Source organism: Mytilus galloprovincialis, chromosome 12 (assembly GCF_965363235.1).
Source record: "Mytilus galloprovincialis chromosome 12, xbMytGall1.hap1.1, whole genome shotgun sequence".
NCBI classification, from domain to species: Eukaryota; Metazoa; Mollusca; class Bivalvia; order Mytilida; family Mytilidae; genus Mytilus; species Mytilus galloprovincialis.
The window spans coordinates 42,786,151-42,799,449 of record NC_134849.1 but is presented as its reverse complement, the minus strand read 5'-3'; the positions used below and the strand labels follow the sequence as shown (position 1 = coordinate 42,799,449).

The following is a 13,299-nucleotide window of genomic DNA, read 5'->3' as shown; positions in this document are numbered from 1 at the left end:
ATTAATAGTATATGTGATAATTGATATATGTTAAGCAAATCGAAAAAAACAAACTTACCAAATCTTAAAATGGTGACTGTCACTTTTTCCTTTTATTAACAGCGTATTACGCATGCTCCACTCCAATTACTATTTTCTATTGTAATTTTACCTTATGTTTATTTTTACAGCATGCAGTTAATATGAGCTTGTCCCCTTTCCCACGCATAATTCAAATATAAAAGTTATTGTACAATAAAATTAATTTTGAGATAGCCGAAGAATGATATAGCCTTCACAGTTGGCTTAAATTAACATCTATAGCTTATCGTACGGCCTTCAATAATTAGCAAAGTTTATACCGCGTAGTCAGCTATAGAAGGCTCCGAAATTACAAATGTAAAACTATCCAAACAAATACTAAAGGCTTAAAAAAAGTACATAAATAAGAACGAAAAACAAATATGTAATACAGAATCAAACGGAAATCAGTGAATTACAGGCTCCTGGTTTTGGACAGGCACATACATACAAAATGTGGCGGGGTTAAATGTGTTCGTGGAATCCCAATCCTCCCCTAATCGGGTACAATTTTGTAACAGTACAACATAAAAAAAAACTCATCATAGATACCAGGAATAAATTTTGTATATACGCCAGACGCTCGTTTCGTCTACAAAAGACTTATCAGTGACGCTCGAATCCAAAAAATTTAAAAGGCCAAATAAAGTACTAAGTTAAAGAGAATTGAGGACCAAAATTCATAAAAGTTTTGTCAAATACAGCTAAGGTAATCAGAACTATAGGAACTATAAAAACAGTTGGAAAAGGCTTAACTCATTAGATGGACACAGATATAAATAAATCTAAGTGGCCGAGTACTTCCAGGTATCAACAATAAAAACAAAAAGACACAGATCCGATGGTACTCACCGTTACAGTCAGCTAGTTCAAAGCCAAAGGAAACTAATAAAAAACATACATCTAACATGTACACTTGTTTATCAATCAGTACACATAAAAAATCCATGGATTTAGTGTAAAGATGTCATAAACAGTCAGAGAAAGAAAATTACCTTGTGCAATGCCAAGATACAGGAATCGACAAATTGTAAATCAATAAAAATGCACATTGCCATGTATATAACATTAACTTTGAGTTGCTTTAAATTATCTGATAATTATAAAAATAAAATTCAAAGATCAAAATACGGCAAGAAAACCTTCAACTATGCTTTTTCTGACTTATATATGTTAAAATGATAGGAATATTAAGAAGATTTGAGGAAGTTAATAATATGTTACTGATTAAAATAAGGTTGAATATTCTATTATGATTTATTCGATAAATTTTCTAAAAGGGGCATGCCATTTTGTTCTTACTGTTTCATGATCATTTATTCATGTAGTTATATTACCTTAAGAAATATTTCCATTTAATTAAGCATTGAATTGAATTGCAACAAGTATTCAATGTAATAAACGTAATTATATGATTCTTCGGGATTAGGAATTATTAAGTAAAGTTACCCGCGGGAAAAAATGAAAATAATTTTTAACACTATTTTCCGAACTAAACAGAAAAATTTGTTTCTCTATTTTTATTTGGAATTATTAAAAAAAAACAATATTATTTTGTTTATTTGATTTGATATGCATTTATCTTTTAGAAATTCAATTCAATAGACCACTTTTGAGTTCATCCGTCACCTGAAAAAACTCGTCAATTATGCGCGCCTTTAAGACGTCATTTACCAGATAGAGGGGATCGCCTGTATCCCTGCACTATTCACGTTCATCAAGCGTCTTAGTGATCGTCATTGTGCAGGATAAAATAGAAATAATTGTTGTTCGGTAGGTACTTAATGACAAATCCCTGATGAAGGCAGTGCTAATTGTCCATTCTGATAATTCAATTTGCCGAATAATTCGTACAATATAGAATTATTGTTTTCCAACCACTCGCTCAATATTGAAATGGAAGTGACGCCGCCCCCCTAAACGCACAAATGACGTTCACTAAAATCAGAGTTTTTGACGGAAATGCATCGAACTCGAAAGTTGTCTATTGCCTCGGAATCATTATCACTTTCCAACAGCAAATCATTATTCATTTACATTTTCCAATTATACAATCATTCGTATTCCATAATAATTTTTTTCTCTATTATTCCAAAATACTAGTTGCAAAGATGTTTTCGCTCGCAGTACATTGTATACATTGACTTACTTGATAACAGGCCAATATTCAGACATTCCAAGAAAAATTCTAAGTTCTATTTTGACACTTTTTATTTTGCCTGGTTTATTTTATGGAATTACATATATAGGGTGTATATCTTGATTATTCTTAGTGTTATTTGTTGGTTTGAATTATTGTGTTGTGTGATAATATATCACCAGCTTAGTATCCATAATTGTTAATGGTAGAGGTCGGTCATTTAAAAACGTATCAGCCGTACTATTTTCGTTGACGTATACGATAGAGGTCGGTCATTTAAAAACGTATCAACCGTACTATTTTCGTTGACGTATACGCATCTGCATACATACCAAAAAAATAGTATGTGATCCCGAGCTTAAACTATTATACATTGAGCATCATTTTTTTTTTTTTATCAAAATGGATTCTATTCAAAACAATCAAACACAAGTTTTTAATATTTGCGGTGATGGTGTTTTGCAAAAAAGGCGTCCATCAACGATTTCTGCACGCTACCAAAATGGATCGAATGTGGGACAGTGACATGAAACCTTTTATAAAACACGTACATATATTGCAAGTTCTTACCTGCATAAACACAAATAAATCAAATGTACTACTTATAGACATGTACGAGCTATGAATATTGTTCATTTGCGGTTTTTTTCCAAATATGAGTAACAGATACATAAATTGTTTTCATATGTAATATGAATAATATGAATACTATAATTTTAAAAATCAAACATACTGAGCATCGCTTTATTTGTCATACAACAATTTGGTTCTACGAGCGCACAAGTTAGCACATTTCCAAAAGATTTTACCGTATTCACTCCTATCATTCCTGTAAACTACTTACCTTTGAATATTAAAAGTAGGATTACGTGTTCCACAAAATATCGATACTTCCTTATTGTTTTTAAGTGAACTTCAAGTGAAAACGAGTTTCAATTGAAACTAATATGAAATCAGCTAAAGTGAATCACACGTATAAGTATATAGCTTATTTTACCCGAAAGGTATGTATTTCAGGGGAAAGAAATCAATACATAGACATTTTTCGGGAAAAGAAGTATTTGTACATCGAAACGCGAGAAAACCAGATAAGCCATGCTATAAAGGTGAAATAGATACGTTTTGAATATTCTGCACATCGAAACAAATTTTATAGATCTTTCTGCATTATTGAAAGTATATACAATTAAAGCTCGGAATAACCTAATGTTTTTGGTATATCTGCAGATACATATACGTCAACGTTTATGATACGGTCGATACGTCTCTAAATGACCAACCTCTACTATAAGCTTTTTCGTGATTTCCAAAGTATTTGGAAAATATTTATTTTAGTAAAATAGTTAAAACTGATTTATCACCGATAATGAATGTTCTTTTCTTGCAAGATTCATTCTACTCACCGGTTTTGTATTTTTTTTCCACATTAGTTTTATTGCTTCAAAGGTTTTGTTTACAAAAGCTTAGTTATAACTTTTCTGACTAGCTGAATCATGAGTTGAAATTTATTCACCATTACTTATCTGTTTAAGTATATGCCTACAATATCCATTGCAAGATTGGTTTTGACAAATGTAAAAACTTAATAAGATATATATATGATAACAAGAGTTTACGTGCTGAAATGTTTCGCTTTTATATTAACCATTGATATAATGTTGATAGTCCTAAATATAAAGCTTCACTACAACTGTCACATAAACTAAACATGATCAAATAAAATGTAATCAAGGTCATATAAACCAAACGAGGAATACATGTTCACCAAACATTCAATACACTTAATATAATCAGCTTTTGCTTAAGTTTCTAAGAAACAAAATTAACAAAAAAAACTGAATATTGACCAATATGATCCATGACATGTGTTAAATACATCTGCGAAACTGCAAAACAACCATCAAAAAATATTTCCATACACCAAATATATATAGTTGACCTATTACATATAGTAATAAAAAAATAAAGACCAATACACAAAAACTAAAATTTTACATAACATGGCAAATAAGGTCAAGGTCAGATTACTACTGCAACTTGAACGTTCACACCTTCCAATCATTCCATTCACCAAATACAGTAGACCTATTACATACAGTATCAGAAAAATAAACCAAAACAGACCAAAACACAATAACTTAATTATAAACTTATAACCACTGAACCATAAAAACGAAAGCAAATTCAGATTACACCTGCCAGTTAGATAAGTTCACCTTACAAGCCTTTCATGCACAAAATGTACTAGACTTATTGATTATATAGTATCTGAGATATGAACTTGGCCACAAAAATTTAACCTTGTTCACTGAAAAGATCTGAAAACATGAAATTAGTTCGAGGCCTAGGTTTAGTGAAAACTGTCAGACCGGTATAAGGACCTTGCAAGGTACGCACATACCAAATATAGTTATCCTATTACTCATAATAAGAGATAAATTATCATAACAAAATATCTTAATTTAACTTAACAATGAGGTCAAGGACATTCGTTGGACAAGTGACAGACGGAAACTTCGTAAAAAAAGGCATATATATACAAAGTATGAAGCATTCAGGTCTTCAACTTTCTAAAATATAAAGCGTTTAAGAAATTAGTTAACCCCGCCGCAGTAGGCCGGATCACTATCCCTGTATATGTCGCGCTTTCTGCAACTAAAGTCGCAGGCTCGACAAAAATGATTTTTTTAAATATTAATAATATAGGATATATTTTTAAATATTGAATATTATTTTTCAATATCAATTAATATCTAAAAGTGAATATTTTTTAATAATAAACAAGTGTGGACACAGATCAGTGTGCATAGTATATTTGGATGTTTGACAGTTTTTTTCTAACAGAGAGTTCTCTTGTTTTCTCAATAGATTTTAATGTTGAACTGTGAACGGTAAAAGTCAAAATTGTCATTATTGAACTTGACCTGCATTTTGTCATCAGTAACAGTATATTAAAATTTCGGAAGCTTTGGTAGAACAGTTCATGCATAAATGCACGGACACGACTAGAAACTCCATTTTTCAATCATTCAAGAACCACAACTCCTGAACGGTAAAAGTCAAAATCGTCATTATTGAACTTGACCTCCATTCTGTCATCAGTAACAACATATTAAAATTTGGAAAGCTTTGGTAGAACAGTTCATGCGTAAATGCACAAACACGACTAGAAACTCCATTTTTCAATCTTTCAAGAACCATAACTCCTGAACGGTAAAAGTCAAAATCGCCATTATTGAACTTGACCTTCGTATAGTTGTCAGTAATAACATATTAAAATTTTAAAAGCTTTGGTTGAACGGTTCATGAGTTAATGAACGGACAACATTTGATTGCCGCCCGCCCGAAGACCGCCCGCCGTACATCCCCAAATCAATAACCGACATTTTTGTCACAAAAATCCGGTTAATAAAATGCTTTGACGAGCACAGCCTGATACGAACCATAAACAGTTGGTGCAAGTTTGGACACAATATTCAAATTTGATACTGTCTGAATTTGGATTGTGATAAAACATTTGACATAAAATAGGTTTTTGATACAAAATATTTGTGGTAAGAGGTCTCAATAATATTAAATGGGTTATAATATTTGTATTAATTTTAAGCTGAATATTTCTTGCTATTGCGTAATTGGATATTTCTTGCTATTGTGCAATAGTGCAATTGGATATTTCTTGCTATTGCACAATACTATGCAAGTGAATATTTCTTTCTTTTGTGCAATACTATGCAATTGAAGATTTCTTGCTATTGCGTAAAAATGTGCAATTGAAGATTGCTTGCTATTGCACAATACTGTGCTTTGGCCCAATACTATGCAATTTAAGATTGAAGAAAAACTACACTATACCAATTATATGACGCAAAACTTTTTCGTGGTCGTATAAAAAATTAAAATTAACTGCTGAAACATGAAAATGATGTCAAGGTCAAATGACACCTGGCAGATAGACATGTACACCTTAATATCATCCAATACACCAAATATAGTAGACCTATTGCATAGATATTAGAAAAACAGACAAAACCGCAAAAACCTAACTTTATCCACTGAACCATGAACAAGGTTATAACACGTGCCATACACAAAATATAGTAGACATATTGCTCATAGTATTATTAAACCATGAAAAAGAGGTCCAAATCATATGACAGACAGAAACTTCATATCAAGAGGCATCTATATACTAAGTATAAAGGATCCAGTTCCACCCCTGAAATAATAAGCTTTTAACAAGTTTGAGCTAAAACCGTCGTTGCCAGCTGCTGGATCACCATCCCTATGTTATGCTTTCTGTGACAAAAGTCACAGGCTAGACAAAAAAACTCCATTTGCCAATACTAAGGATAAATCTAAAACATAAGTATTAAAATTATATAACTTTATTACTTAATTTTCATTTATAAAAATTTCAACCTTTTTTTCAAAACATTTATTTATACATGTACATTAAAATTGCTATCATATTTAATATGTTTTATACCTAGAATTGACCGGAATGCCCTTTAAAAAAACATATTTCCAGATAAAATAATTATTATTTTAAATATAATCCTCTTATTAATTTTAAAAACATCTTACATTTGTTTATCAATATACATTAATGTATTGGATGCTGGCAAATAATTTGTTTGAACAATTAATCAGCAGATTTAACGTTATGTTTACAAAATGAAAGGTCTTAATAGTGAAAACAAAGTTATGAGCTTAAGGCTTGAGGGTACGGAATAAACATCTTTTACAAGAATTTCAACAAATACATTGTACTATAAAATGGACAATTAAACTTAATGAGCGTGTAAAATATGTACAGGTTACTATAAAAAAGTATAGTACAAAAATTTTTGCTAAAATAATAAATTTGAAGAGTAGAAATTATTTTTTTATTTACTGTGGATCCATTGGAATTCCAGTTTTTGTTGACATTCAATTTCTTAGTTGTGTCGAAGTCTGCATACTAGTGTTTTGTAAAATTTGTTATTTGTTAAAAATTTAATTTCGGGGTTCTGTACCAACTAAATCTACAAAAAAATTGGTATCCAACAAATAATATTGTCTCCACCGTTCACTTTAAAGTTGATACATTCATCCGTTTTACTCATTATGAACATTTGTATAGAATGCATTTGAAAAAAAATATATGATTTTATCAAACCTTATATGTAAGTGCTCATACAAAATGTTATACATGTAGAAGAATCCAATTACTTTAAAAAATCAAAATAGCAGCTATAATTTTCAGACCATCTACGTTGACTTTATTATATTGTACATGATTGGTCAATATAATTATTGTATACCCATTTTACATGATATATAATATATTTTTGTGAGGATAATTTTTTTTCAAAGTGCTTCAAAAATGGCACTTATACTAACTCTTCATCTGTATAATAAAAATAACAAATTAAAATATAAAAAAAATATGTGGATGGAATGTGAGGTAAAATGTCGTTGGTAAAAAATATATTTCTGAGACTTCTGTGATCTACATGTAAACATATAAAAGAAGTAAAACATAAAACATGTTTATGATTTTTTTGTATAGATAAAACATTAAATATTTGAAACTCAGTGCAACAAAGATTTACATACATATATATATATATATATATATTAACATTTATTCTTTTTAAAAAAAAGTCTTATTATCTATTGCAATAGTCTATATTATGCTGTGCAAAGAACCCTAGTTATAATAAATTATAAATCATTCATTATTTACAGTAAATTATAACTAACTGTTGTTACGCTGGTTTCTATATATCTGCAATCTAGAAATATTTTAAATCTTACTTATTGTATATTCTAATTTTCATGAAGATTAAACCCAACAATGATCCCACTTCAAGAAAAAACAAACAATGAAAAAAGATAAAACTTTAAATTTCTACATATTTTCAACCAAATGACATAAAAAGGTCACTGATTGCAAGAAATGCATGACATTTTACTTTAAGGAAATATTAGTTTATTCTATTATCTGAATTTGATTGCAAATAATAAATGTAAATCTTTATCAAAATTTTTTAATAAGAGAGGGTGGGGTCCTGATCCCGAAATCCCAGGTTTAAAAACATGAAATCCTGCACAAGGTCCCGAATTCAAAGAAATTAAAATATCGACATCCCAAAATTCAAAAAAATAATTCCTGGATCCTGAAAGGATCAATATCAATATCCCTAGCTTATAAACACCTGATCCCAGAGTCCCTCTAATAATGAAACAGAATAATATTGTCATTTTTTCTACAAATAAACATAATTATTCATAAATATATGTTTTGGCTTTTTTATATAATATTTTTGATTATGAAACATTGCTTCTGTTGCTCTATTTACATTTTTGATAATAAACATCTTATCATTATGTCATGTTTTTGGTTGAAATAAGGGACTAGTATTTGTAAGCTGTAAGGATGTACATTTAATAATTTTTTTTTTTAAATAAATCTTGCTTTGAGCTGTGAAATATATAGTACCCTAATCAGAAATATTTTATTGACTAAAACTTGAATATGTACAAAATTATCAAAATACTATCATTTATAAAAATGTATAGACTTTATAACTGAAAAATGGTGGTCAAGTTCAATTTCAAATTACATTTGATTCAAATAAATTGAAATCAATGCTTCTAAATGTCGTTTAAAAAAAAATCATTTTACAATAAATTACATTTTACACTTTTTCATTCTTTCTAGAACTGAAAGACATTAAGTTAATAAGACATGAGTGTATAATCTATCACAGTTCAGTCATACACAATAAATAACAATTTCATTCAAAACAAGCAGCTCATACAAAATATGAAAACACTATATCAACATAACAAAATTCTCTTAAACCTTTGTTCAAATTATTGTTCACAAATTTAATATCCCACTGGCCAATCTCAACAGGTTTAACAATGAAACATAAATAAGACTGTACAAGAAATAAAAAGGTCTTACATTTTCTTGTACATACCAATCAATGAGATTATTTGGCTTGTATTCTCTACATAAGTACGGCCTGTCAGCAGTTTGATTAATTTAAAAAAAAACACGTTCCCTTAAAAACAGGAATGTATCAAAATAGTCACTTCAATTTTTCAGTGATCATAGTTTTATGAAAGAGTTGTCTCTCTGTGTTTATAACTGAATTAAAATCAAAAAAACTAAGTCATTATAAAAGTCATTATAATTTCATTTACTAGACTCAATGATAGACTTACGAATTCCAATTTAGATATGAATATCATTGAAGAACTTACTAAATTAGCCACTTAACCCATGAAAGCTTTAATATCACAAAATGATTGGGGAAAATAATTGGAAATTTGACCTATCTGCTAAACAGTTACAATAGCCCTTAAATATTTTCAAAAAGATCATAAAAAAATCTAACATAATAATATTAATTCTAATTCATTGAAATTAATTAATTGCCTCATGATTTTTTACAACTCTGTTTTCATTTCTACTTTCTCAAATCCTTCATCTTCAGCCACATATCCCTGATTCTCTGCCCCATCTACTTTTGATTTTCTTGAACGTTTCTTCTTTTCCTTCTTCCTTTTCTTTCTCTCTGTTTCCTGGTCTCCCTGTGCCAGAGGTTGGAGGGAATATGGTTTGCTGTTGGTCCTACTGTCCAGAGTATCCACATCTAGACCACTATCATTACTGGCACCACCTGATCTATCAAATGCTTTCTTTGGAGTTGTTCCAGATCCTTCATACATCTTTTCCTTCCTGTGAAAATAAAAATTTCATACGCATAAAAAACAAATTAAAAATATAATGTCATTAAAATTGCAATTTTTTTTGCAGACATCATTTGGAAGTGATGATTTTGCAGTACATATGTTAAAACAAAGGATCCAGTTCATCTGATTTTCTAAAGGGGAGATAATTAACACATTTTTTTAAGTAATGAGTAATATAATAAATATTTTTGATAATTCCCTGGAGAAAACACTGAAATGCCATTAATAGGATTCATCATAAATTAAAGGATTTGCCAAGAATATTTTAATTTAGGTCCAAATAAAGGGCTTCATATGAGAATATGAAAAAGAAATAAGCGTTTAAAAATATGAATGTTTAATTACTTTTATCATTTTCTTCATATCTGATTTGCAGCTGCCTTTCAATTTTTCACATTGATATTCCACAACAATATACTTTCAATTACTCAACCAGGTAATAAAAGACGATTAAACCTCTCAATGCTCTCAAATTTCTTTAAATGGTACAAGTAATAAGAATACATTGAGTAATAAATTATTTTTCATGTTTGCAATAAAAAAATGTCATGCATAAGCCTAGTAGCATTAAAGATTATGATTTATTCTGATTTCTATAGAGTCTTCAATAAGCTGAGTAGCATTGTAAAATACAATTTCTATAAAGTTTTTTATAAGCCTATAGTTGCATCATAGAAAAAAAAGTTCTGATTTCTATGAAAACTAATCTAGAAAAATGTTTGAGAGCAGCCGATTTTGTATTTGCCTATCTTCATGCATATGTTTATCAGTGTTTAAACCACTTTTCACTGAAACTATATCAGAAATATTTTCCCTTTTTAAATTTAATATTGTCTACCATCTTTTGGTTCTTCAAGAACATCATATCCTTTACCTTATGACTTAAGGAGGCTTGCGGGTATAGGATTTTCAGAAAAAATAAACAGAAACATTAGTAGTTGTTACTTTATCATATGGTACAAAAATAATTCCAAACTAAAGACTCTTAAGAGCCTGAGTCGCTCACCTTGGTCTATGTGCATGTTAAACAAAGGAAACAGATGGATTCATGACAAAATTGTGTTTTGGTGATGGTGATGTGTTTGTAGATCATACGTTACTGATCATTCTTGCTAACTATAATTTTCTCTATCTGTAATGAACTTGCACGAATATTGGCCCTTTAGTTACAGAGGAAAACATTTTGTAAAAACTTACCAAAATTTACCAAATTAATGAAAATTGTTTAAAATTGACTAAAAAGGGCAATAACTCCTAAATGGGTAAACTGACCATTTTAGTCATGTTGACTTATTTGTAGATCTTAATTTGCTGAACATTAAAACTGTTTACAGTTTATCTCTATCTATAATAGTATTCAAGATAATAACCAAAAATGGCTTAATTTCTTTAAAAATTACCAATTGGGGGGCAGCAACCCAACAACCAGTTGTCCAATTCATCTGAAAATTTCAGAACAGATAGATATTTACTAGATAAACAAGTTAACCCCCCTTGTAAGATTTGCTTTAAATGCTTTGGTTTCAGAGTTATAACTATAATAAGCCAAAATCTACATTTTACCCCTATGTTCTATTTTTAGCCATGGCGGCCATCTTGGTTGGTTTGTGGGTCACCAGACACAATTTTTAAACTAGATACCCTAATAATGATTGTGGCTAAGTTTGGTTAAATTTGGTCCAGTAGTTTCAGAGGAGAAGATTTTTGTAAAAATTTACTAAAATTTACGAACATTGGTAAAAAGTGACTAATAAGGGCAATAACTCCTTAAGGGGTCAACTGACCATTTTGATCATGTGACTTATTTGTAGATTTTACTTTGCTGATCATTATTGCTGTTTACAGTTTATCTCTATCTATAATAATTTTCAAGATAATAACTGAAAACGGACAAAATTTCCTTAAAATTACCAATTCAGGGGCAGCAACCCAACAACCCATTGTCCGATTCATCTGAAAATTTCAGGGCAGATAGATATTGACTTGATACACAATTGTACCCATGTCAGATTTGCTCTAAATGCTTTGGTTTCAGAGTTATAAGCCAAATTATACATTTTACTCCTATGTTCAATTTTTAGCCATGACGGCCATCTTGGTTAGTTTTGCGGGTCACCGGACAAAACTTTTAAACTAGATACCCCAATGATGATTGTGGCCATTACGTTTGGTTAAATTTGACGCAGTAGTTTCAGAGAAGAAGATTTTTGTAAAAGTTAACGACGCCCCTGGACGCCAAGTGATGAAAAAAGCTCACTTGGCCTAGGCCCGTGGAAGGTGACTTTAAAAATGTAGATATCATTGAAAAAGCTCCAAATTATCTCTCTTTGGTGCAAAAATGCCATTTTTTTGGCATTAAAATTGAAATATCTCTTTAAACTCATCGGTGACCTATATTTTTTATTGTTGTTTTCAAATAGGCTGTACATAAACTAAATAATTGTATAATTTAAGCAATTTCTGTAATATAGTTCTTTTTTTATTTCGATATTACCGCTATTTCTCCAGTATTAGTTCAACAGAAAAAATGATGAGACCCAAATCATACCAATGCAAATATAAGGTAAAAGTCTGAGTCAGCTTTTTCCTGCCATATTTTAAAAATCAAATATCTCGAAAAGGAGCTCAATGACCTATCAATATTTTTAGCTTATTTTGTTCCTTAACTAATGCTCTTTTAACTTATAGTATCAATTTTAAATTCTTGATTTTTTTAATTTCAAGAACCCTCATCTAAGTACATCCTTAACACACTTTTTAAGTCACTGTAAAACATATCCTTAGTTTGCAATTGGTCTTGTACAACATCGGACAAAAAGGTGAAAATTTTAGTGCTCACTAAAGAAATTGTATACTCTGCCTATATATAGACTTAATTATCATAATTGCTTTGTGACCATAAGGTAAAATTTCTACTCTAGTATAATCTACAGCATGCATTATGACACAAACTTATCAATTATAAAGGGAGATAATCGTGATATAAAACCAAGCAATTCAAGGAAAGATAATCATGTCCAACACCTACCTGTGCGGTTTCAGAACTACACCATGTGCACTACACAGAAACAATATATTATATAACATTTCACAACACTTCCATCTTGCTCAGTTATAGTGGACAAACAAACTGGCATGCCTACCTTTTTTTTTTATTCAAATTTTGATTTTTAGCTCTACTAGAATGTTTTTTTTACATTTGCATTTTCTCCTCAAGGTAGGCATTTGGGATTATATATTGTTTGAAGTATGATTTTTATATCACTAGACCCATTTGTGGCCTTCGGCTGTTTTCTGCTATTTGGTCTGGTTGTTTTCTCGGACACATTCCCCATTTACATTCTTAATTT

At 30.0% G+C, this 13,299-nt stretch overlaps 1 protein-coding gene across 1 annotated transcript; it reads right to left on the bottom strand.

Moving 5' to 3' along the window:
• Positions 1 to 6,625: 6,625 nt before the first annotated feature.
• LOC143053814 (uncharacterized) lies at positions 6,626 to 13,039 on the bottom strand. The gene is made up of 2 exons (XM_076226603.1): positions 12,978 to 13,039; positions 6,626 to 9,935 (listed from the first exon to the last, which is right to left on the bottom strand). Exons 1-2 carry the CDS (start codon positions 13,034 to 13,036, stop codon positions 9,644 to 9,646), a joined length of 351 nt encoding a protein of 116 aa, XP_076082718.1. The 5' UTR covers positions 13,037 to 13,039; the 3' UTR covers positions 6,626 to 9,643.
• Positions 13,040 to 13,299: the final 260 nt, after the last annotated feature.